The 26,741-nt window shown below is 33.6% G+C and overlaps 4 protein-coding genes across 4 annotated transcripts in view; 3 read left to right on the top strand and 1 right to left on the bottom strand.

Annotated features, from left to right (window-relative positions):
* Positions 1–150: 150 nt before the first annotated feature.
* On the top strand, positions 151–7,363 carry LOC123653952 (tetratricopeptide repeat protein 27). Its single transcript, XM_045589923.1, has 12 exons — positions 151–214; positions 295–677; positions 1,227–1,485; positions 1,805–2,039; positions 2,829–3,053; positions 3,352–3,523; positions 4,038–4,113; positions 4,331–4,505; positions 4,952–5,138; positions 5,485–5,660; positions 6,782–6,929; positions 7,023–7,363. Exons 1-12 carry the CDS (start codon positions 151–153, stop codon positions 7,287–7,289), a joined length of 2,367 nt encoding a protein of 788 aa, XP_045445879.1. The 3' UTR covers positions 7,290–7,363.
* A 707-nt stretch (positions 7,364–8,070) lies between these two features.
* LOC123653953 (rabenosyn-5) lies at positions 8,071–13,494 on the top strand. The gene is made up of 6 exons (XM_045589924.1): positions 8,071–8,493; positions 9,427–9,574; positions 10,281–10,495; positions 10,960–11,154; positions 11,256–11,513; positions 13,281–13,494. The coding sequence occupies exons 1-6, from the start codon at positions 8,071–8,073 to the stop codon at positions 13,353–13,355; spliced, it is 1,314 nt and encodes a 437-aa protein (XP_045445880.1). The 3' UTR covers positions 13,356–13,494.
* Positions 13,495–13,565: 71 nt separating this feature from the next.
* LOC123653706 (dynein axonemal intermediate chain 4) lies at positions 13,566–15,749 on the bottom strand. The gene has a single exon (XM_045589699.1). It carries the CDS (start codon positions 15,747–15,749, stop codon positions 13,566–13,568), a length of 2,184 nt encoding a protein of 727 aa, XP_045445655.1.
* Positions 15,750–18,010: 2,261 nt separating this feature from the next.
* LOC123653954 overlaps positions 18,011–26,741 on the top strand; it is a 30,449-nt gene continuing 21,718 nt past the window's right edge. The window contains exon 1 of the mRNA XM_045589925.1: positions 18,011–18,146. Within this exon, the coding sequence (XP_045445881.1) occupies positions 18,116–18,146 (31 nt within the window). The 5' untranslated portion in view covers positions 18,011–18,115. The remainder of the gene's footprint in view (positions 18,147–26,741) is intronic.

Here is a 26,741-nt window from a genome sequence, read left to right on the forward strand (position 1 = left end):
TTGCCTGTGATTCTATCACTAATAAGTTTGTCTAAAAGTTCAAAAATATTTTGTTCTACAAAAAATTATACATATATTGTGATTTGTGAACAATAATAAAAAACTTTTTAAAACGTTTTTAATTTTGTTTAATAATTAATAAACATTAAAATGAGTTCAGACTCTTATTCTGTCCCCTTTTTATGCAATTTTGATGGTCAATTAAATGACACAGGTAATGTTTGGTTCCATTCAAATACCTTATTAAAACACAAATCCGTAACTGTTTTATTAACTCAATAAAATCCATTTTAGACTCTGTAATTGTAAAGAATTTGTGGTCTGGCTATTGGTTATTAGAAGATGTAAATTTATCCAAGCAAATCATAACTGAGGGAGTGGAAGCAGACACTATTACAAATAGGCTTAAGGATGGTGGCCACGACAACAAAATGTCTGAGAAAATGTTGCAAATGGCAATTAGTTCACTCTTAACATTTTGTGAAAGAAATTGGAATCCTCATCCAGATGAATTTAACTTAGAGAAACATCTTGGCATTGAATGGCCTAAGAGTTTAGATGTATCTACTCTACTACAAAGGGACTCAGAACCTATGTACGCTAACATTTTGTACCCAGAGCTTTTATATTTGTCTTCTCAAATTTTTTCTGCACTCTCCTCTTTTGAGCCAAGTTTAGTAAGTATTTATTATTATTAAAATTTACTATCTGCTTAAAATATAGATATTAATATCTAAAATACAATAATTAAAATCTTTGATTTTATAATTATACAACACTAGCTTCTGGCCGCGACTTCGTCCGCATGAAATAGTTACTTTTAGCTAATACTAACTTTAATAATTTGCGAAACTTTAACATTTTACGTAGCGCACGCAGCGAAAGCTCTCAAAACAAAAAAAAAATGCCGATATTGAAACATTGGTCATTGGTGCTCCACTCCTATTGGTCTTAGCGAGATGATATATAGCCTATAGCCTTCTTGAATTATCTAATCTCTTCCTCTCTTATCTAACACTGAAAAAAAATTATAAATCGGACCAGTAGTTCCTGAGATTAGCGTGTTCAAACAGTCAAACAAACAAACTCTTCAGCTTTATAATATTAGTATAGATTAAATAACAGTTTCATTAGCAATCACAGTTTTAAAGTTTATCTCCGGTTATATTTTTATGTTTATAAAATATAAGCTTTTTATATTAATTAGTATTTTCAAATATTTTCAGGTAAATCTGTGGTGGCATTTTCGAAGTAAAGTTACACACCAAAGAACTTTGGAAGATACAAGCGCCACTCTTTTTAATGAACTTGAACTTATAATAGCTAAGTTATACAATGAATCACAAACATTGGACGACAATAGGCTGAAAATCCTACTGTATTGTGAAATAGCTCAAGCTTACTTATTATATGGTAGAGTTCAAAAAGTTGATGAATATTTGATAAAAGCTAGAGAATTGGCTGGACTGAAATTAGAATTGACTGGTAAGATTTATCATAATTTTATATTAAAAACAAATGAGTAGGAAGATAGAGAAAGGTTAAATAAAAAAAAACTTCATTGCAGGTATTTAAATGATAATTAATAAAAACATTAAATATTAAATTAGTCTTCTTACTATTAGCAAGGTGTACTAGAAATAGTTTTTAAAATTAATTAAATTACTACACTTTAGTAGTGCAAGTAATGATACATAAACCTACATACAATGCAAATTTGAAATGCAACATAATATTATAGTACATTTAATACCTTGTAATGTAATTTTAGACTAATTTAATTTATAATAAATTGTTATTTTAGGTGTTCTAGGCAAGCGCACAAAGTTCCAACAAGAAGCATTAGCACAATTAGCATTATCTAGTGAGCTGGACGAAAACTTTGAACGTCCTTCTGCCGAACAGAGCCATGGTGGGTCAGACCTCCCACAGGATATAGAGCTACAAGATGACCTCAGGTTAAGCAAGATTCAGTTCAATGAGAATATAATGCAAGCTGAGCTGCCTAGCTTAGAACAAACTCTTTGTTTGTTGACTGTGTAAGTAGATAATTTTTAAATCTAATTATTTAATTTCCTATAGATATATTTATTAATATAAAGGAACCCTCTTTGTATTTTAACAATTGAGAAAAATCTATAGTTTATAAAAAATAAAAATGTTATGTAGAGTGAGAGTGAAAAAGAAGTAGTAATAGGTCAATTCAGGTGGATCCATGTTCATCTGAAAACGGGTTATGTTGCATAAATTCCCAGTTTAGTTGTATTGTTAAAATAATACAATTAATTCTATTTTCAACAGACTTCAGAAAAGGAGAAGGTTAATAATATATAATAAATTCTATTTTTAACAGACTTCAAAAAACGAAGAGGTTTATCTTTTAACTTATTACTGTGTGGACCGATTTTGATGTTTCTTTTTTTAGTAGAAAGATGTCAAATGTGATGCCATAATTTTAGTCGAAACTCTGACAAGCACTTTTTGAGCTATCTCTAATAATGCACATTTATTCGACTATTATTTCGTTTACCTATGTTGTACTACTGGTCCATGTAATTTTTTCAAGCAAACACACTTACACACACACACACACACACTTCAGCCTAACGCAGTCCACTGCTGGACATAAGCCTCCACAAGCTCACGCCAGTAAGGGCGCGAACTCATGAGTTTTGCCCATAGTCATCACACTGGGCAGGCGGGTTTGTGATCGACAACATAATCCAAGCAAACATAATTATGTAATGGGAATGCTTTGTACGAAAATGTTAATCAAACAAAGAATTCCGTACCAAAATGTAAAATAAAAATCCTTATAATGATTTCAGTCAATATCTACAGAAATCCCAACCGAAGGATGATCTAATGAATGAAGAGTTACAACCATATATTGATGCTGTGTTATCTCAGAAGAAAGGGCCGTGGTCGACCAGAGTAGCCGCTTTGTTGATACGATGCAAACTAGAGGCTAGTCACAAGAGAACTGTTGAAAGGGCCATGTTGCAATGTGAGACAATTGTCAATGATAAGTCTGGAGTCACTAATACAAGCAGGTAATTGCAAATTGCTTATTAGATTAAATTAATGATATTATTAATGAATAGTATTTTAATAAGCCATCAACTATAGGTCTATTAAAAATATTAATTTTGTCCAAAATTGTAACAATAATACCATTTTTAATCTTTCATCAATTTCCATAAACATTATGCCTTTAAAAAAAATGCCAATTTACAATTTTACAAAAAAAAAAAAAAAAGAAATAGTACCTCCTAACTAATAAAAACTGTACCTTAGAAGAATGTATTTAAATGTTGACAAATTATTTCAAACCAAAAAATCTTTTGACAGATTGTCATACCTATGGGCGACTGGTTTGTCCCCATCATGGACATGGAGACAGCAACTTGCAGACTTATATTTGAGTTTAGGTCTCGTGAAGGCCGCTCTAAATGAGTATCAAGCTCTGCAATTATGGGAGGATGTTATTGTGTGCTACACTTTATTGCAACTAAGGCATAAGGTATATTTTTTACTTCCTTGTTAATAAAGCTAAGATGGGAGAAAAATTATCTTTTTATATATTTGATATTATAATCTTTATAAAAAGATGAAAATAAACTCAGATTATTTCTAATGAATTAGGAAGCATTTACTAAAGTCTTATGTGTATATACCTATATACTACTTAATATAGACTTAGTAAACATTTTAAAATGACTTGCAGATTAAGTTATTTCAAAAACATCTTTAAAAGAATTTTGTGACTAACTTACTGAATCTCATATTCATTTTAAGTTGAGTCAGTATATTACAGAGGCTTTGGCCTAATTTTGTATCATAGTTCTTAAAAAAAAAAAAATTTTGGAATGGATTTTTATTTAGACTAATAAACATTTATTTATTTAATAATTAAAAAATGTTGTTTAAATAATCCGTTATTGTTTTTGCTCTTTTAATAAATTGTTAATAATTGGACTACTTTTATGTATTTGTTATGGCTGTTTAAGTTATTGTAATATTTTGCACTATAATAGGCTGCTGAAGTGATTCAACAACAGATCAACATCAAACCAACAGTGAAACTATACTGCCTCCTCGGAGATGCTACAGGTAATACGGCTTTCAAACTATTGGTATAAAATTTAAAACGAAAGAAAGTTATATGTATCTTACATAAAACTTTATGAATTCTAGTATTTGAAATAAAATTTATATTTAGTAAGCCAATCAATTTGGACATGTTAGGTTAGTGTCAAGGAGACATCTGGCATGAATATAAATAAATATATTATTATTATATTTTAACAAATTATTGATTTCTCAACAGATGATGTAACTTGTTACGCCAAGGCTTGGGAGTTTTCGAACTGTAAAAGTAGCAGAGCTCAAAGACACTGGGGCAACTATCTCTTTGATCACAAGAAATATGATGAGTGCATTCCACATTTTGAAAAATCAGTAGAAATTAATTCTATTCAAGAAAGTGTCTGGCTGAGATTGGGGTAAGGTTTCTTTTAATTAAATTTCGGATAGGAGTACCCATTTTAGGACTAATTACATAAAATTAAAAACTCAATTAATTAATAAATTTCAATTTATTACAATGTCACAGATTAAACATACATAAGGATTAAACATACAAGAGGAAACTCTTAGATGTGTATGTGAGTTAATGAAGTTATTACGGTCCCTGCTTTTCTGTCATTCATTCTTAGTATTTTACCCACTTGCCTGTCTCCCTTATGATATAGGATGTGTCAATTTTAATAATTTTGTCAGTCAGTCAGCTCAGCCTGTTGCAGTCCACTGCTGGACATAGGCCTCCCCAAGTTCGCGCCAGACATCCCGATTTTCCGCAATCCTCATCCAGCCTAACAAAAATAATAATGTTGTATACAATCAAAATTAAATATATGTTTAATACATATATATGGTTACTTTTTTCCAGCTTTGCAGCATTGGAAACAGAAAAATGGGAGTTGTCAGCTAAAGCATACCGAATGTATACATATTTACATCCAAACACATTTGAGGCCTGGAACAATTTAGCGAAAGTTTATGTGAAACAAGGCGATAAAAATCGTGCGTATAGAGCGCTAATGGAAGCTCTGAGATTTAATTACGATAATTGGAAGGTACGATTAAATTAATATTTTTTGTTTAAAAATGATTTATCAACAAAAACGTAGGTACATATAACACAATTACAATTAATTGCTTACTTAATTAAAATTTCAAAAAAAAATACATTTTTTTAAGCAAGTAATCTGTGAAAATAAATTGTTTACCATTATGAAAATTCATACTTATTTTGTTCTCAAATTATGGAATAAAAAAAAACAAACCCAGCAGCAACCTAGATTAAATTTTGAAAGTTTACGTGCTTTTAAAGTTTAGCATTTTGAATGAAACACAACTCTTGCAATTATATTATTTGTACAGAAAACTTCAAATTCGTTTAATTTTTATTTTTATTTATAGCTTTGGGAAAATGTAATACTAGTAAGTATAGACACAGGTCATTTTGAGGACGTCATGAGAGGTGTTCACAGGCTACTTGATATCAAGAATAAGTTTGACGATGTCGAAGTACTGTCGTTGTTTGCGAAAGCGATCGTTCAAGACAGCAAGGACGCTGATGGGAACAGTACTGCCAGGTATAAAAATATAAAATATTATATAATTATAATTTTTAGTAGCATTTTCGTATGTTCTGATTCGGTGGTGGTGGATTTATTTATCGTTTCTTAAACGACTGTTAAGCTTCCGAATAACCATTCAACCAGTAAGATCCCACTGCTGGGCATAGGCCTCTTTCTATATGTCTCGGTTTGGAGTTTTATCTACCACGCTGCTCTGTTATGAGTAACGATCGCTATCAAGTGTACATGATAACAACCGGGACCGATAATGGCTTTAGCTATTAAGTGCCTTCGGAGGCACGGTGGGAAGACCTACAAGGACTGACATCCAAACTGGGATCCAGCGGGTACATCGTTCCATAGCTTAATTGGCTAGAGCGCCGACACGGTCAGTCGGAGACGCAGGTTCAATCCCCGCTGGAGCGGTCAATTTTTGATATGTTATTCAAAAGTATCAAAACTGGGAACTAATATTAGTACTAATAGAAATATCCATCCCGAGCGGTAATTGAACCCGCAAACTGCCAGTCTTTACGAGCTTACACGGCATACCTAAGTACACACGTAGATATTCCGAACAGAAGCTTACAAATACCTATGTGATATTTGATGTAGAAAACGTAAAGAATTGCATTAATTATTATTCTACGGGAACTACCGCGATTAGTCACCCGTGACCATGGAGCCTGTTTTTAAATGATACTCGCATTAAGTTCCATAGAATCAAAAGTGGTCATAGTGACTGTAAAGTTTAAAAATTTAATTTTTCCTGTTATCAATATTTGAAGGAAGTCATTTCTTCCATAAAATACATCAAAAGTTAAGGGGGGTCCAAAAATCGTCAAATTCATGTGACGTAATTTACGGATGGCCCTTAAGATGTAGAGTACTGTCAATATTGTAGAGAATAGAGCTCAGTGTAGTAATAATTAGAATATTTTGCCACCGAAACAAATTTTTTTTAACATGTTTATTATTCATATATTGCATCATGTTGTGAATAAATTTTAGTGATATGCAATTTGTGTCCTTTTGAAATCGTTTCGTTTATTATTTTACTATAATTATTATATTATGTACAATATAATATTTAATTTTGAAAACGTGCAATTTTTTACATTAATGAATTGGTGCAGGTTAAGAAAACGTGCTGTAGAAATGTTTGGAAGAATTACAGCAGTTCATCAGAACAAGCCAGAAATATGGCAACTGTACTCAGATATAAGTCCAACATACTTGTTGAAAGGGCAAAGATTATTGAAAGCTTATAAAGGATTCACACAGGTAAAAACTTGCAATCCTAATTAAAAAGGAAAACTAATTAGTTTTTTTTTGTCATATATGTATGTATTTGTTTTAATAACTTTTTTTTTCCAGAGTGGCAACTGGTCTAACAATCCAGAAACATGTTTAAAAGTGATGGAACTAACAGAACTTCTATTAGACTACAGTTTAAAAGCTAGGCAGGAAGCAGAAGATAAAGATATTCTTCAAGCCAATCAACAATTATCATCAGCTCGCTTGACTGGGCAGGCCGTTATAAGAGCAGTAGAGAAACAAGATTGGCCTGAAACCCAACAATTACTTAAAGTTTTGAAAGAATTATTCAATAATGTTACAGAATATATGAAATCTGTTATGTAATACTAGTTTTATTTTTTAATTGAAATAAATACATTTATAATTTATTAAATGAATATAAATTAGGAAACAATATATTTTTTGCATTTTCATTTTCATTGTCATATCTTTAAAATAAATGAACAAGAAAATTAAATGAAAAAATTATAATACATTTTCTGCTGAACATTTAGTTTCATTTAAATTTGCCAAAGCGAAGTATTGTCCTCACAGCGACCAACCAAGTTCTTAAAATAAATGAACAAGAAAATTAAATGAATAAATTATAATGCATTTACTACTGAACATTTAAAGATTCATTTAAATTTGCCAGAGCAAAGTATTGTCCTCATAGAAGCCAACCAACAAGTTCTATTCACCTACCTAATATTTCTACGTTTTTTTACAAGTCTACCGGGAAGGTTAAAAAAATGGTGTAAATAACAGAATAATTAATTATCTTTTTCTTGTAGTTCATTATTTGTAACTAGCAACTCTTCTGCATGGCATTTCGTTTTTCATTGTCTTGATAAGCTAATAATTACAAATTATGAAATGTGTAATTATAGTTATAATCTAATAAAGTAAAAAATTAAAACAATAAAATCGAATATCTAATTGTTACGCTGATTTAATAATTTTCCTTTAACAATATTTTGAAATATCAAATGTAGTAACAACAGAACGGGTTATGACGTTTAATGTCACTGAAACTGGGAGTATGTGAATTGTGAATAAAAAGTCGTCAATAATAAATTAAATTATAATGAAAAGTCTATTGTAAACGTATAATTATCGTTCGACAATGGCGACCGCGAACGAGGAAGAAGTTCTAGAAGGTTTCCTCTGTCCAATTTGTAAGGCTGATTTAAAATCGGCGAGCCAACTTACGAGTCATTTTGAAAGCCTTCATCAAGAAGAGCAGGATGTTCTGAAATCTCTAAAGGATATATTCGGTAAAGCCAAGAAAATTATACTCAACACAGACGATTCGGACTTAAAAGAAACATTCGATCGTGCCCTAAAGTTAAATACTCGAGAATACTATTATCCCCTCGAGGAGCAGACAGTAGGTGTATCTAGAAGTTCCACTGATTATTTCAAGGCTGTACGTTCATCAAGATTGGAGAGATATGCTATTGAGACTAATAAACTATTAATAAGACTGGATAAATTAGTGTGTAACATGCCCAGCGACCCCAACCATAGAAAACAATATGAACAGGAAGTGAGTAACACCTCCTTATTAATCTCTTTTAGGTTTTCGGACATAAAAATTAAATAGATCTCATATCTATTATTATTAATTTAATTTGAATGTAGTAGTATAAATTGTTAATTTTTTCAAACAATTTATTTTAATTTGAATGAATATTAAAATGTAAAATATGTACCTATATTCTATTCTATTAAATATGTTCCTATATTCTCTCTCTTATATCTTTCTAGATCTTCATTAAATATACTAATTTAAAACTGTGAAAGTTCCACTTTCTAGCTTGGTCTATTTTAATTACTTTTATTTTTACACAAAATTATTAAATAATATTCATAAAGTGAAATTAAATTATTTATGGTTATAAAAAAACATTTTCATTTACAGAAATTATTTTAAAAAATCCAAAGTTTGCTAACTATTGAATAATACTAACACTCACCAACTACAATTATATAATTTGCATACTATTTCTATGATTTATGTGTCATTATAATATTTAACTTATTTTAGTTTGTCGTTTTGAATTCTTGCGATGATTATGGGTACATTGTTCTTGTGTAATCAACCGAAAACAAAATACAAAAAATGTCCTATTTGAGTTATAAGTTGTTAATGACGGTGAAGGTTTAAAAAAATATAAACGTCCTATTTATCATTGAGGTATAGCAGAAACTTTTCTGCTGAAAATCTTAATCTACCTTATCAAATATAATATAATAATAATAATGCTTTTAAGTAGTGTTGTGTACCTGTGGTGAATAAGGTAGCCAGAGCTCCCGGAAAGGGTTAAAGATAGGGTCTGCGCACTTGCAATGCTTCTGGTGTTGCCGGTTACCGTAGGCCTACTTACCTATTGTAACTGCTTACCATCATCAGGTGAGCTGTATGCTTGTTTTAACTATAAGTACAAGAAAAATCTAAATATTGTAATTTACTTTTCAGATCGTACCATGGTTAGATGGTTCGTCAGTAAAGCTCTGCCCCAACTGCGCTAAAGCATTTAACTTGACAAGAAGGAAACATCACTGTAGATTGTGTGGCTCAATTCTCTGTCATGACTGCTCTGTATTTCTAGACTTAAACATAGCCAGTAAGTAAAAAAATATAAAATGGGTCTCATTATCGGACTTAATTTTAAGTGGCCTTTTTCCACATTATTTTAAACAAAATTCTTTTAAAGGTTTTCATAGTTAGAATTGTTGAAAAGCGGGTTAGACTAGTTTTGGAAATTACTTCTGGATTTGTAGTTACTCCTGCTGTCATTTATATCTTATCCATAGATAATAATAATATATTTAAATAAAATATTTAATGATTTTCTTCATGCTAAGCCAGAGGAGAAAAAGTTCTAATGGTGATAATTATTCTAAACTAGCTGACCCGGCGAACTTCGTATCGCCTAACACAAACTTTATCGTATGGTATTAAAGTTCAAATTGACTTTTAAGTATTATCACAAATCTTTTGTATGGGAGTATAGAAAAGTGTTGTTTTTAGACTTTTTCAGGAAAGTAAAAAAATTTTTTTTTTTTCTTAGAATTTTTCTCTCCGTAAGAACCATCCTCGTACTTCAAGGAATATTTTAAAAAAAGAATTAGCGAAATCGGTCCAACCGTTCTCGAGTTTTGCGCTTAGCAACACATTCAGCGACTCATTTTTATATTATAGATTATACTTACATAGCATTTTTAAAAAATTGTAATTGTCAGCATCAAACATTAGGAACTACAGTGTTACTCTTTATATTCCTAACATAAAAAAGGGCGAAGTCTCATATACCATAATTACTGTTTCAGAATCAATAGTTGATCCGTCCAGACCCCAAACATCTCAAGCTGAGGAAGTTAATGAGAAAAATGGCATGCGTCTATGTGAACACTGTTACAATCTAATAGAGTTGCGGAAACAAGTACAGGAGAATAGAAATGCTAAGACTATTCTAGTGACGGCCTATGATCAAATGAGAAGCTTAATGGACCAAGCAAAGCCTGCTGTGGCCATGTATGAAAAGGTAGAGTCTATATTTATACTAATAATCTTTTTTTTTCACGGCGTTTAGCAGGTAGACATGAATAATTTTGCCAATTTAATGTAGGAGCTAAAAGATTATTTGGTGAGATTGAGAATGCAATCTTACATACTAATATTATAAAACTGACGACTTTGTTTGCTTGAACACACTGATCTTAAGATCTACTGGTCCGAATTGAAATATTCTTTTTGTGTTGTATGATTGATTCACTTACCAAGGAAGGCTATAGGTTTACTTATATTTCTAAACTAATCTAATAAAAGGGGTTGTTACTCTTTTACGCAAAAATACTAAACTTGTAATGAAACATGGTACATTGAATGTAAATCCCATGGAAATCCATGGCATCTGAATTAATGCAGGTAAAACAACGAGGTGCAACTTTTGTTACTTGAATAACAAATCTTCTTTCACATTTGTAACTTTTGGAATATTCGTTTTAGATGTGCCAAAGCCTGTTCGATGGAGAAACAACGTATAATCTCTCAGATATAAACGCGATCCGTGGCCGCATCGGCAAACTTGCGGAAGGTATTGATCTACTCAGTAAACAGATTGTCGCTTTCCCTGCAGAACCGGGTACTAGACAAGCAAAACTACAGAATTCGATTAGACAAGCAGCTTCACATTATATTAAGGTAATTTTTAAATATAATAAATTTAGGGCCTGTTTATGTAATGGCCAAATCATTCACTAAAGATTGTATAAAGCTAACTGTGAAAAACGTTACTCTTTTAGGAAGAACTTTTGTCACTGCGAAAGTTACCAACAGAGGCACAGATAGAAGAAGTAAGAAGACAGCGATACGAACGTGCCCAGAGACAAATACAAAGAGAGAGAATGAGAAATGAGAGGGAGAGACGGGACGAGGGAGCGGAGCCTAGCGGCTCTTGGGTGGATAATACCTCCCAAGACGATGACAACCCGCTACTGGAACAGATGAACATAATAAGAGGTTATATTAAAGAGGCAAGGAAAGAACTGAGATTTGAGGAGGTAATTTATGATACTGTTTTCTTTGACTTCAAAAAAAAAATGAGACGAGGTTCTCAATTCAATTGTTTGTTTTATGTGTGTTACCACTGTTATAGTTCGCGTCATGTAAAAAGAACGCTGGTCTTGAAGCTGCGCAGAAGCGATTTATCGGTCTATTTGGTGGTACGGGGTAGGGGACGGGAGTGTTTATCACGTGTCGCATGCTTGCCGGTGTGCTATTGGTTGGACAGTTTGACGTCGACTCAAAATATTATCGCGCACAAAAGTTTTAAATTACAAAATTCTCCATTTACTATTTATTTCACTAAAAAACAAATATCAATTTATCATTTTAAACACATAAAAACTATTAAGATACGAATATCGAGAGTACAGATAATATTTTTGAATACGACATTTCAATAACTAAAAAATTTGTTATTGCTTTTGTTTAAAAAAAAATTGTGATTTTGTAAAGTGATAATTATTATACTTATTTAGTCCGAATTATTCGCTCTTGTATTTCTAGTATTTTTTAATGTACCTACCAATAACCATTATACGAAGCCGCGAGTGAAAGCCTAATTAAAAAATAAAACAGTAGTACTTGTGCGCGAGTATACCCATGCGCAAACGCACCACCTTCAGTTTCTTTCAGCGTTCTTTTTACATGACGCGAACTATACCTTATAACTTTTTATTTGATGTGCCAATTTTCATGATTCTTTTTTTAATCGAAAGCTTGTCATATGGTCCCATTTAAATTTGACCGAGATCTGACGAGTACTTAATAATAAATAATAATAAATACTCTTTATTGTACACCACAAAGAAACATTACAAAAAAAAGGGATACATGCAAAGAAAGATGTACAAAGGCGGTCTTATCGCTAAAAGCGAGTACTTTTTGAATTATTCCTAATAATGCGTGTTTAATTGACTGTTTTGCCTATGTTACATACTTCGTGTTACATGTCGATGCAATTGAAGTCGGTTTTTTTTTTCATTTCCGAGCAAATACTTTGTATAGATTAGTAATCATCTGTTTGAGAATAGTCGGGATGACCATTTTAATTAATTTATATTTCTAGTATTTTTTAGAAGTTTGTATTAAAACAACAGCGGTGTTTTTTGTTTCTTTGTGTAGATATTTTTACAAAAACGAAAACACTTAAGAAACTGGGTCGTCGGATTGTAAGTGGTCACCCCTGTCCTTTCCTTACATCAGCTAAATTAGGAGTACGTATTCATGCTAGTCAGTGTTTTTTTTAAAAAGCACTAAAAAGAATTAGACAGTGAGATAAAATTGATAGAATGGGTCTCTCCATTGATCCAATTTTATGATATGTTGAATTTGTATTGGAAGTTGAACCAGTTCCGTAATGACTGGAACTAAAAAGAAACATAATTAGTGTATATTTATAAAGTTTGTGCCTATGATTTGTTGGAGACACATTCTCAAACAATTAAATACAATAAATAATTCAATTTAAAATTATAAGAAACTTTTTATTACTATGACTTGTACTTTTGTTTACTATTTGCCAATTATTAACCGTATAAGTTCCAATCCCAATGTAGCTTGACAGCTTGTTAAATTGGCATATCACAAGTAACATTACAAACTGTTTTGCTTAATTGTTTTTTTTTTTTTTTTGCTAATGAGCTAAACGCTTCTCAAACATTTCTAAGTCTCATCATCAAATATATATATATATATATATATATATATATATATATATATATATTTATTGGCAATATTGTGTTAAAGTACATATTTTATTTCAGGTGGAAATATTAGAAACAAACTTGAAGGAGTTAAAGAAAGAATATCACTTGCAAAAGCTATCAAACAAGTCCTAGTCATTTCCATTACATGATTATATAGTTTAATTTATTTTATAATATATTATAAGCACATTTTGTATTTAAATTATTAATGATTATTATTTTTAAGTCTTATTATCTCTTGTAGATGCAAGAATAAATTTGAAGTTACAAATACATTTTTTTATTTTTATACATCACCCATCGTTCTGTGTTCTACTATTTCCTATTTGTAGATCGCTTCATTTACTGACCGAATTTTTCCCTAAATTTCTCTAACTTTTCCAACTGTCTCAACAGCTGTGGTCGTGTACATATAGCCCTTCTGATTGTTTCATCTAACAATTTCTTTTGGTAGAACGGAGGTATCGGCGTATCTTCCAAATGGAATGTATGTACACGTCCCAGTGTATCCCCAACAAACACGTTGTCTCCGGACGGTGAAAATTTAATATAAGTCAGGACAATTTGTCCGGGAAAAGTGTATTCTGCACAAGGCATATGTGTTTTCCTACGAAGATCCCAAATGGAAAGAACGTTACCACTAGCGGATATCAGAATAGTCGAGTTGATTGGACAAAAGGCTATATCGTATACAGCGGCGGGGCACATCATTGTCAGTATTACGTCGTCTATCCCTTCCATCCAAAGTCTAATCGCATTGTCAGCACCGCATGATGCTAATAACGTATCCATGAATGGAGAAAACTGTATGCTATAAACAGGCCCTGCGTGAGCCTGAAATACATCCATATGTTGATTTAAATAATGCGTAGAGCATTTGTGAATACAACCTTCGTCAGTACCAACTAAATATACGTGTCCGACTTTAGGATGCCACTTCATACACAGTGCTGCTGGATATCTTGTAATAGGTACGTCCTCCTTGATACAAAGCCTAGGTGCCTCTAAACCCTTCATTTTACCTTCAACAGTCGATATACGCATCAGTGGCGTACATATAAAATCATGGGTTTTCGTACTAGTAAATTTGTTAATCCTTCCATCTTGACATGTTGTTATAACGAAATTGTTGTCCCTATCGATCGAACGCCAACTAGCAGTCCATATTGGCTCAAAACAAGGATTAGTATCACGTTTACTCGTAGCGATTGTCTTTATCGAGTAAGACGTGATGTCTAAAATTAAAACATCGCCGTTCGCAAAGCCACACGCCAACCAATTTGGATTTTTTTCTGAAAAAGCCACTGACGTTAGAGGATCTTCAAAATGATATATTCTTTCAGGCTTACAGGGATTTTTCGTACACCAAATGCACAATAATCCTGTGTGGTGTTCGGCATAGGTAAATTTACCGTGAGCAGCTGCTAGGATATTTTTATTTTTAGGATTGAATGAAATACTTGTGATCGGTCTATTTTGTGTCTCATCGCACTCTAATGTCCACAGTGGTTTCATAGTATAGACATAAACTAAATCCAAAGCGCGTGGATCTATCCTGATTAGACCACGGAATTTTTTTTGAGCATTTGAATATTCCAAGGAGGCTAAAACACGTTCAGTTAAGAGAACCGCATCCAAAAATTGAGGTGTGCTTAGTATTTGTTCGATTGTTTTCTCCTTCTTTTCGTCTAATGTATCTAATGATATTTTCTTTTTGCGCAGTAAAGTCGGTGCGGCTGATTGGTACAGAACCATTTCATCGGGTTTTTCTTCCGCTTTTACTCTCGCAAGACGCATATAAGTATCGTGCATGTCCCACATTGATGCAAATGTTATAGCATTTTTCTTTTGTGGCCTTACGGATAGTGTATGTCTAGTTTGTGTAACACATTCCTTTGTTTGAGTTTCTTCTGTTACCATTTTTCTATTCTTCCCTTTGCCAACAGTTATATATTGATAAAATTCATTTTCCTCCTCCACCGCAGCACCGTCCGGTGTTCCTTTTTCATATGAAAAACTTGGTAGCTCGAACAGAAAACATGTTTCCGTTTCTTTCATAACAATTAAGATTTCTGGAGGGTAAGACATAATAGGTTGTATTTTAGGCAAATAAAAAGCTGACGGTGCTTTTTCTAAATCTTGCCGGTCGGATGTAAAGCCTTCTTCCGTGTTCGATGTGTGATCGATATATATGTCGTCAAGGGAGATCGTAGTCGCGTATACTTTCATACCCGTATCAACGGCGGATTTGGATTTTCCCTTCGTTTCTTTAGTAATTATTTCGCTACGGGCTCTCGGCTTACTTTCAAATGCAGCATGAGTAAATGTTTCTTCCATCGTAACATAATTTGGATCTACTATATTATCAGGAGTACAATCGATACCGTCCACCACTATTCTATAGATTTCTCTCTTTTCCATAAAATTGGCGGTAGCTTTACTCACTCTGGATGCTGTATCAGAGACACTTGCCTTAGAAGGTTCTGTAGTAGCATAGGAATCTTGATCTAAAGATTCGTGTGACATCTTGTATATATTACTTTATTTAATAAAAAGATAATCTTTAAGAATTAATACCTACACAAAGAAAATCGCAGAAGACGAATAATAGAAAGAACTGAAGAGAATGATGAATAGAAAATGCAATTTGCCGTTTGAATCATTTCATAATTGTCAAAAATGTTTACAATATGGTTAATGTGTGTCAAATTAATATCAATCAATCGTTTGTAAATTTAAAGAGATAAAAATAATTATTTTTATTATATATTTTTTATTTACAGCGGAACTAAATGTTTCATTTTTACTGTATAAAATATAATTATGTAATATTTTAGTTTTCTTTTTTGCATCTCCGTCTTGACCACATTTTTAAAGGAAATAATATGGGTTTTGCTCTTTTATCACGTGTGAGGTTTTTAAATTAAGCTTTTTTTTCTCTTTTTTGGTAAGTAAATAATCTCATCTTACTTACGTGAAGTAGGTAATATTAAATAAAACGTATAAAAGTACGAGAAACAAAATTAAAAAGATTTAAAAAAAAAAATTGAACATTCATTACCAATAATTTTGCTTTGCCGAAGTAAAATATGTATCTATGTGTCTACAAAATATATAATATGTCTTAGAAATTAAATATTCGTAAGGCTTTTTAGTAAGGCTGTATACATCACTTTTATATATTTTTATATATATTTTTAGTAAATATTAGGGCTTGTTTAATGAGATGATTGATTGATGATTTCCCACTCTTCCCGTTTCAATTTGGTACAGTTTAGGTTTTAGAGACGGTTAATTGTTAATAGCAAAATCATCTGATTATTAATGATAGTTCTACATTTGTTTGACGACCACTCTGGTGTAATGGTGCGTGTGCCGTGTCGGCGGCGCTTAAACACTGACGGTCGTGGGTTCGATTCTCGCTCGGAATAGACATTTGTGTTTATACAAATATTTGTTTCTGGTCTGGTTGTTAGTCCTTGTGGGTCTCGTGTGCCTCGGAGAGCACGTTAAGCTGTCGGTTCCGGTTGTTATCATGTACACCTGAAAAAGATCGTTACTTATGAGTAGGTATATCCGCCAACCCGTAGTTGAGCAGCGAAGTGGATTAAGCTCTGATTCTTCTCTCACATGTGAAAAGTGTCCTATGCCCAGCAGTGGGATATTACATATATATATACAGGGTAAAGCGTAATAGATTTGTAAGATACCAAACACTATTCCACAAGCTACTTACCTACAGTAGCGGATCAGTAATCATACTAACACCAAAGCAAGTTAATCTGTATGCCTACCCTAGGCTAACTGGTTGAACATAATTATATTATTACGCGCGCACAATATAATGCGCATGGTGATGCAGATTATAATCTATATGCGTACATATTGCAATCCTATTAAATATTGTTATATACCCACGATCAGTCACTGGTTCGATCATGTAAAACGCTTATTAGCTCATTAAAAGGCGTATTAAGTCTCCGACCGAACATATAATCAGGTATAACGTGTATCTACCGAGTGGTCTATAATAAAACAAGATAATGCGAGGTTACCGAGACGCCGTGACAGTGAGAAGTGTAGCATATCGCACACGATGTCGTTTCGCTTTGTGAAGCGTGATTCCGCCTCCAAGAGTTCAACGGTTCTTTACTTGTGAATAGATATTGTACTTTATATTTATCCTTGACAGATCCATGGTTAACTACGTAAGACTATATCTACATTGCACATTGTAAATTATATACTGTAATCAACTTTTTTCTCGTAGACTTTGTATACATTGACATAAAAAATATATGTAGCTACCTACGCCTTACTCTCTAATCTGGCTCATAATTTTAGACGATCTTCATCTTACTTTTTAGAAAAGATTTGACATGATATGATAACTCGTAAATTAGGTACATTTTAGATATTATTCTACTTATTTGGATACCTAGAATATTTTTAATTTACTTTACCATCAGAACTGCGTCACGTATAATTTAAATTTAGTCCGGACTTTTTTGTCATGAAGTTTAATGGTTGGAAGCCGTAGGAAATAATTAAACATTAAGTAATAATAAACGACGGTAATAATTTTCCTCGATCCTTAAAACAACAAGTTAGTATTTACCTATAGGTACCTAACCACCGATACCGAACATAATTCCAAATGTTTATGCAAAAAAAAAAATAACAGCCGCTAAACATGGAAACGGACCCAATATTAATTACAAGACCTTTTTCGATTCTACGACATTATCATTAGTGAGTAATTTCGCAATGAGTAATTCGCCCTTTGTCCGAGTTTAAACACCCCGTGACGGTACCGGCGCATGAGACGGAGCGTGACGTGACCGAGGTGCATTAGCAGACCGCGCGCGTGCCGGCTCACACCTGGTGTTGCCATGAAGAAGATACTTAGGAAGTTTAGCGAGAGTAAGTTTCATTTTGTAATACTGCACTTTATAGATTTAAAAACGCACAATTTTAAAAAATATTCTGTGTCAACAAAATATATAATGTCTAGATTTTTCTGTAGGTTTTTCCGTTAAAATGTTAGCTGTATTGTTTTAAATGTATTATATGCCATCCCACGCCGAGATACCTACAACTGCTGCGGTACAATAGTTGATTGCATTACTTAAATAGAGGATTAAGAAACTATACCTATAATTTAATACATATTGTGTATGTTTATTTTGAAACGAAAAGTTAATATTTTGTGTAACTATTTGGATGAGTTTCAATTAATACATAATATCTATTAATAAAGATATGCTAAAAGTTTTGAAAACTGTCTTAGAAATTCTACAATCAATAAATAAATAACTTCTCCGATATATACTTATAGCAAGTAACGCTCGCATCATATCGATCACAGAATTTATTTATACTTATTAAAACAGCAACTTAGTAATATGTAATTAAAAAGGTGATGACCATAAACAAACGCTTGCACGGAGGAATTTCAATAATTTGCAATCAGTTCACTGTTCAAATTATTCAAAGATAAATGTAATTGGATACAACAAAATATTTACAAAGCCTATTATTAACCTTTACCGATTCTGAATACTTAATACTTTAAAGGCTAAATTCTTTTTTTAACCAAAATAGTATTATTCTAAGCAACATCCGTACTATTCCGTACATTACCCTACTCTACCCCAGCTAATAATTTATGTGTGTGTGGGTCTTCCTGACAGGCCCGAGGGTCTGTCCGGGTACGGGCCTCGAGGTTGCCCTCTTTACCCGGGCTTTCATCACCGGGGCTTCGCTTCCGGGGTCACCTTATTTCGGCCCTAAAATAGAACGAGTTTTAATTACGTTTGAATATTTTGATACATTGTTTGTCTGCTGGGCAAGGTAGGGCACCTTTTTCTCTATCCAGTTTTATCATCAGTGGCGTAGCGGCACACAACGCGCAAAATCACCACGAATTTTTCAATTGACAAAAGAAAATCTTATTCTAAATCGCATTCGCGATGTAACACATATAAAAATACAGTAAATTTGAGAGCTTACCTACTTCTTCATTGAGGTTGGTTAATGAACATAATGAAAATTGTGCTTGCATTGGATGTGCTAAATTAATTTGGTAAAAAATGATTAGATGAATTAGTATGGGCGGCGTATTTTCGGCGGGCCCCGGGCGGCAAAAAACCACGCTGCGTCACTGGTGATCATCATAATTTTACTAAACTGTTTGTCTATTTAAAATAAACAGCAGCAACACTAGATACGGCGTTGAAAAAATGTTTTCTGTCGTTCTGCACTCTGTGTGATTATTGCCTTAATAATCGTTTATATAATATTTAGTTGAGTGGTATTCCTGATATAATACAGATTGTGCGTGTAATCGTCTTTTTATAACAATAAAATAAATTATCAGTTACAAATGTACTAGCTTAACAGTAAAAATTAATGTCGTTCACACAATCTACTCTACGATACTACAAAAAGCGTACTCTCTCAAAAAGTCAAACCTATTCATTCATCTTTGCGTAACTCTCCTTATTTGTCCACGAATATTACAACGTCATACATCCCAGGGTTTATCAGTCCAACGGCTAGCTCGTAATAAACGCGCGTTGAGTGTCCTGTGTCAGATGGTATCTTATAGAGGAGTTAATTTCTGCGCTTGCTCCGCGCCGCGCGCCGCCTACGTAACGTTGTATGCGCATGTGTAGAGCGATGTATCGTAATTACCATCTTCTTACAGAATGGTTGAAAATAATAAGCCTTATGTTATGACTACGTTATGGTTTATATTGGGCTCATTTAACATCAAAACGTGAATGCATCAAATTTTGATAGCTTTACTGCTAATTATATTTTACGGTTATTGGTAATTCTATATTAAAATATGGGTAACTAAACTACTAAAAAATGATAAGATCACAAATTTTATAAGCGTTTGTTGTGAATCAACTTCTTGGATTAAATTTATTGGACTGTTAATCACCTCGATAACAGAGGCCATTGCCTAGCAATGGGAAAATTACATACTGTTAAAACAATATAAGCTAGTAAAACAATTGTCTAGTTACAATTGTTTTATCTTAAAAAACACTAAATTAATTAAGATTTCGTACGCATGCGTTAACGGTACTTTAATGCTGTATAAAATATATTCGATAAAATAAAGTAGGTGAAATCGTGATCGGGAAGGCACAGCCTCAGTGGAATTTCGGAACTCCTTCAACGCGCGGGAACGCGACATGCGCAGGCGCAGGACGACTGGACACGAAGCGAGAGGTCGCGGGGTCGCCTGCGCAGACTTGCCCCGCCTCCCTAATTGCTGCGCCCCACGCAAATGATTTTTAGAGCTCCGTAAAACAAGATCAAGCCCGTAAACAGAAATGTTAAGCCAAGGATGTTCTTGATTATCAACAAATCGATACATGAAAAAGTCAAAATAAAAGTGGGGGAAAAATCATTTTCGTATTTACTAGTAAAAACTTGAAATAAAATATTTTTGGTTATATTGTTTGTAACTGGCAAGTTAAAAATTAAAAACAGTTTCCCGCCACTTTTCATATGTTTTTCTGTCCGCCAAAATGGGTGAATCCAACGAGGAATTATAATGTGTTGCTTTAAAAAAGAAAAAATGCGACTCAAGCCATAAATTGTGACATGTATGGACCTAATGTGGTGTCAGTAAGAGTAGCACAAAAATCAGGAAATACATATCAGGTCATTTTATGATTATTATTTAACCCATATTATAATATTATCTGTATCATTATAATTTAAGCGTTTTAACTAGGTAAGTAAGCTTTTATTTCATATTTATTTATTAAGTGTTTTGTTGTTGAAAAGTGTGTTAATTTTATTGTAAATAATTGGAGCATGGTAATTTTAATGTTTTCATCCAAAAGCTGTTTGGTGAATGGTTTCTAAACGTCTCTCAGTTTGGCAAAGACGTATTTAATATTAAAAAAAAAAAAAAAAAAAAAAAACTATAATCATTAGTCTTAATTTGGAACAATTAAAAAAATATATTTTCCAATTTTTTTTTGAGATGTAAGATTTCCACCTGATGATAAGCGGTTACCCTTGCGGCCTTTCTACGGCTCCAACACCAGAAGCATCACAAGCGCGTCGCAAACCCTACCCCCGGTCTTCCCCAGGAACTCTGGCTACCTTTCTTACCGCAGGAAGACAATAGTACTAGAGAGCGGTATTTCCCCAGTACTTATTGATCTAGATTATGAGACATTGTACTGTGTGGCTACGGTACTCAAGAATATAGCCACCCCCTCTCTTCCCGTGGGTGTCGTAAGAGGCGACTAAGGGATAACACAGTTCCGCTACCACCTTGGAACTTAAAAAGCCGACCGGTGGCGGGATAGCCATCCAACTGCTGGCTTTGAAATACACAGGCCGAAGACGGGTAGCAGCGTCTTCGGTGCGACAAAGCCAATACTGCGGTCACCAACCCGCCTGCGTAAACTTGTGGAGGCCTATGTCCAGCAGTGGACTGTATAGGCTGTAATGATGATGATAATGATGATGAGACATTACCTTTTGTGTCTCATATCGTAAATTACTTTCCAGTCGTGCTGGTCCCAATTGTGAGCAAGATATTTCCTACTATGCCCTACTATATTGTATAACTAGCTGTGCCCGCGACTTTGTCGGCGTGGAATTTAACAAAATGTTATTGTTTAGTTCGAGAGTTATAAAATAAAAAAAAATCTAAAATAGAAGTAGCTTAAGTGACTCCTTATTACATCAGCTATCTGCCAGTGAAAGCCCGTCAAAACCAGCCTAGCCGTTTAAGAAATTAGCCGAAACATACACATAGACAAAAAAAATGAAAAAAATATTATTTTGGTATATGTACCTTGTATACATTCATCTGCATTTAGTAAAAAGCGGTTATTTTAATATTATAAACAGACACTCCAATTTTATTTATTTGTATAGATAAAAATAATAAAAAACATGCAGAACTCATTAGGTGAAGGGCTATTCGCACATAACTGGCTCGTTACACACACTATCCAGCGCGATCACGCGCCGCCTTGACCTTAAATTTTTTCGTACAACTTTTTTTGTTAAATTTAAAAGGAATTCCGCGATAATTCCGCTTTCACGATAACATCACTACGTCGAATTGTTAATGATACCCTCGTAAACGTAAAGACGAAATAATTATAATGAATAACATTAAATACGTTCAATATCATAAAAATAATTCACAAATAACGCTGTAATTACAAAATTAAATTATTAAGTATCATTCACAAACTGTTACAAAAAACTAAGACACACGTATAAAATTATCTATTGATTTAGAATTTTTTCTCAACACCAATCATCACTCATCATCATCATTACTTCAGCCTATTGCAGTCCACTGCTGCACATAGGCCTGTACAACTTCGCACCGAAGACGCTGCTGCCCGTCTTCGGCCTGTCTATTTCAAAACCAGCAGTTGGATCCCGCCATCGGTCGGCTTTTTAAGTTCCAATGTTATCGCCTCTTACGACACCCACGGGAAGAGAGGGGGTGGCTATATTCTTTAATGCCGTAGCCACACAGCTCAAGACCAAATAAATACTTTTTTACAAATGTTATAAATTTCACTATCATTTACTAGTCTTATGTATTGTTCTAAATTTCGTTAAAATAACAATCATTTCCCTAACTGAGTTCCTTCAAATGGAATGTTCTGTAGATAAAATATAATTATCACATTCCGCGTAGAAAAAAAATCCCTAGCTAATAGCTGTAAATTTGACTTTGTTTAAATAGTCGATTATAATTTCCTTATAAATCGCTTATAATTCCGTCGTCAGTAACATTATCAAAGACAAAAGTGATCCAATCAAGGTGACTTGAATCATACTAAAACTAATAGTTACTGAACATAGAGCAACACGGAGTTGCTCTATGTTACCGAACGGTATTCGATGACGGTAATACAAGTCAAATCAATCCGTACACCAAGAGGATGGGGTTGTATATAAACCTATTTCAACAGTTAAACCAGTTGCTTTTATTTGGCCGAAAATTTTAATGAAAGTTTTATGCACAGTTGATCAAAATATTATGAAGCCACATGCACAAAAACACAAAAATAAATTTTGGAGCAAGTACTCGTCTTAACAGCAGCGTCTTAGGTGCAACAAAGCCAGCCTCGCGGTCACTATGGGCTACACACATGAATTCATGCATTTTTGGCGCGAACTTGTGGAGGCCTGTGTCCAGCAGTGGACTGTATTAGGCTGAAGTGATGGTGATGTGATGATAGTTAACTAGCGGATCCGACAGACGTTGTTCCTTTTATTATTTTATACCAAATTCGATTGCTGACATTCCGACACCAGCGCCACCTACCGGGTCCAATTGTGTTTTTAGACCATCCTAGAATTTAGGTGACAAACACGCGTAGGGAAGAATTATATATTATACTAGCTGTGCCCGCGGCTTCGCCCGCGTTGAAATTAGTGTGTCACAAAGTTTTGCCGGCAAACTTCCAGTGAAACTCTCATCAAAATCGGCTTAGCCGTTCCGTAAACCTTCCTCATGCCAATGGTGGAGCCCTCTACAATGGTAAAACCGCATGAAAATCCGTTCAGTAAATTTTGAGCGAATCGATCACATACACTTTTGGGGACTTTGTTTATAATACACTAACTGTTGCCCGCGACTACGTCCTCGTGGTTATGAAGATATGTATTACTATTAAGATGTTTAACGCAAATTATTTTTTTATTTCAGTCACTTGAAATGCTTATCAAACTGAGTAACTTTTTAAAAGGCACAATTTAGTATAATTTAATAGTTATTTTTATAAAACCATATATATTATATACCACATTTTTGGTTTTATTTTCAGGCTGTATATGTTTCATACAAAGTATCAACCCCAATTAAACCCCTTTAGCGATTGGAATATCGTAAAATCCGTTCTTAGCGGACGTCTGCTAACTATAATCTACATCCCTGCCAAACTTTATCTTTGTCCAACCTGGATGGATAGAACATCCAGCGGTTTTTGAGTTCTCGTGATGAGTGAGTCAGTGACCTTTCTCTTTTATATATATAGATTACGATGCATTATTTGGACACCTCCTCACCATCTATAAAGCATATATTTTAAATTTCACTTTCTCTTACTTCAAAAACATAAGACTTTCATACAAACTTCCGACCCCCGTTTTATCCCTTTAGGAGTCGGTTTTCGTAAAATCAGTTCTTAGCGGATGTTTACGCCCCATAAGGAACCTACCTGCCAAATTTCAAGTTTGTAGCTGTTATAGTTTCGGAGATTTCGTGATGAGTGTGTCAACCTACCATCCCCCGTTTTAACTCCAAAAGAGAGTTGATTTCTAAAGATACATTATTTGGTCACCTTTCTACCATCTATAGAGCATACATTTTAAATTTCAAGTCTCTTACTTCAAAAACATCATACAAACTTCCAACAACCGTTTTATCCCTTTAAGGGTCGAGTTTCATAAAATCAGCTCTTAGCGGATGTTTAAGCCTTATAAGGAACCTACTTACCAAATTTCAACTTTTTAGCTGTTATAGTTTCGGATATTTCGTAATGAGGGAGTCAACCTACCATTCCCCGTTTTAACCCCAAAAAGGAGTTGACTTCTAAAGATACTTTATTTGGACACCTTCTCACTATCTAAAGAGCGTACATTTTAAATTTCAAGTCTCTTACTTCAAAACCATAGGACTTTCATACAAACTTCCAACCCTCTTTTTACCCCCTTAGGGGTCGAATTTCATAAAATAAGTTCTTAGCGGATGTTTACGCCCCATAAGGAACCTACCTGCCAAATTTCAAGTTTTTAGCTGTTATAGTTTCGGAGATTTCGTGATGAGTGAGTAAACATACCATCCCCCGTTTTAACCTCAAAAGGGACTTGATTTCTAAAGCCACGTTATTTGGACACCTTCTCATCATCTATAAGGCATAGATTTTAAATTTCAAGTCTCTTACTTCAAAAACATGGGACTTTCACACAAACTTTCAACCCCCGTTTAACCCCTTTAAGGGTCGAATTTTGTAAAATCCGTTCTTAGCGGATGTCTACGCTCTATAAGGAGCCTTCCTTCCAAATTACAAGTTTGTAGCTATTATAGTTTCTGAGATTTCGCGATGAGTGAGTCAGCCTACCATCCCCCGTTTTAGCCCCAAAAGGCAGTTAATTTCTAAAGATACATTATTTGAACACCTTTTCACCATCTATAGAGCTTACATTTTAAATTTCAAGTCTCTTACTTAAAAGACATAGGACTTTCATACAAACTTCCAACCCCCGTTTTACCCCCTTAGGGGTCGAGTTTCATAAAATCCGTTCTTAGCGGATGCCTACGTCTTATAAGGAAGCTACCTGCCAAATTTCAAGTTTTTGGGTGTTATAGTTTCGGAGATTTCGTGATGAGTGAGTGACCTTTCGCTTTTATATATATTATTATATTATTATATTATTATATATAGATATAGATTAAGATCTGAGCATATTTTCTATATCACCATAGAAAATATTTTAAATAAAGAAAGAAGAATTATAGTTATTTCGTAGACCTTTTATAAACTTAGTAGCACAAAGTATTCCAAATAGCGTGATCGAATCGTATTGTACACGATGTGAGTCGCATTCTTTTAAAATTGCATTCCTCCGAAGACACGGTAATAACCTATGCAAGATTATATAATCTACGATTCTGCGATGACCGCGTTCAGCGAGATGTAACGAATGCGCGCAATATTTCATTCTTTTGACAATGTTGATATATATATATTTTTTATTTTGTAAGCGACTATATTTTTATTTTTTAATAAGCGAATACTAATAAAAAAAATCAGGCCGAGCTATTATAAAACTTTTTTTAAATTACATTACATACTACTACACTTACATACTTGTTTATTAAGTAAGAATGGTATTATTGTTTTGAATATAGCAACCTCCTCTCTTCCCGTGGGTGTTGTAAGAGGACACTAAGGGATAACTCAGTTCCACTACCACTTTGAAACTTAACACCTTAGAACTTAAAAAGCCGACCGATGGCGGGATAACCATCCAACTTCTGGCTTGGAAATACACAGGCCGAAGACGGGCAGTAGCGTCTTCGGTGCCACAAAGCCAGTCCTACGGTCACCAATTAACCCGCCCGGCAAGCGTGGTGACCATGGGCAAACACACGTGTGCAACAACTTGTGGAAGCCTATGTCCAGCAGTGGACTGCGATAGGCTGAAGTGATGAGTGATTATTCTTTTAAATTCATTTCAATGAAAGAGATTTCATAAGATTAGATGCGGTTATTTGTCAAACCGAATTAATGTATAGAAACAACTCGATAGGAGGTACATCTAGTAATGCAGAATCTTTACATATCTGTTGTATTCACAGCAGTTGTCGCTATCCGTAGCAAATGTAGCGATTTCTTATTCGTCACAGTTTCAGGCGTTTTGCGAGTTTCGACATCACGTACGTTCTACTGACCTTAACTTCGCTTTCTATTATTAAAGTTTTTAAAAATTGACTACAGAAGC

Source organism: Melitaea cinxia, chromosome 5 (genome assembly GCF_905220565.1).
Source record: "Melitaea cinxia chromosome 5, ilMelCinx1.1, whole genome shotgun sequence".
Lineage (NCBI taxonomy): Eukaryota > Metazoa > Arthropoda > Insecta > Lepidoptera > Nymphalidae > Melitaea > Melitaea cinxia.

What these genes read in the sequence shown, in the direction of transcription:
- LOC123653952 (XM_045589923.1), top strand. Translation starts at nt 151, where the DNA reads ATGAGTTCAGACTCTTATTCTGTCCCCTTTTTATGCAATTTTGATGGT. An exon ending in TGGTCAATTAAATGACACAG is followed by an intron (nt 215 to 294) that starts GTAATGTTTGGT and finishes AATCCATTTTAG; the next exon opens with ACTCTGTAATTGTAAAGAAT. An exon ending in ACTCTTTGTTTGTTGACTGT is followed by an intron (nt 2,040 to 2,828) that starts GTAAGTAGATAA and finishes TAATGATTTCAG; the next exon opens with TCAATATCTACAGAAATCCC.
- LOC123653953 (XM_045589924.1), top strand. Translation starts at nt 8,071, where the DNA reads ATGGCGACCGCGAACGAGGAAGAAGTTCTAGAAGGTTTCCTCTGTCCA. An exon ending in GAAAACAATATGAACAGGAA is followed by an intron (nt 8,494 to 9,426) that starts GTGAGTAACACC and finishes TTTACTTTTCAG; the next exon opens with ATCGTACCATGGTTAGATGG. An exon ending in TCTAGACTTAAACATAGCCA is followed by an intron (nt 9,575 to 10,280) that starts GTAAGTAAAAAA and finishes TTACTGTTTCAG; the next exon opens with AATCAATAGTTGATCCGTCC.
- LOC123653706 (XM_045589699.1), bottom strand. Translation starts at nt 15,749, where the DNA reads ATGTCACACGAATCTTTAGATCAAGATTCCTATGCTACTACAGAACCT.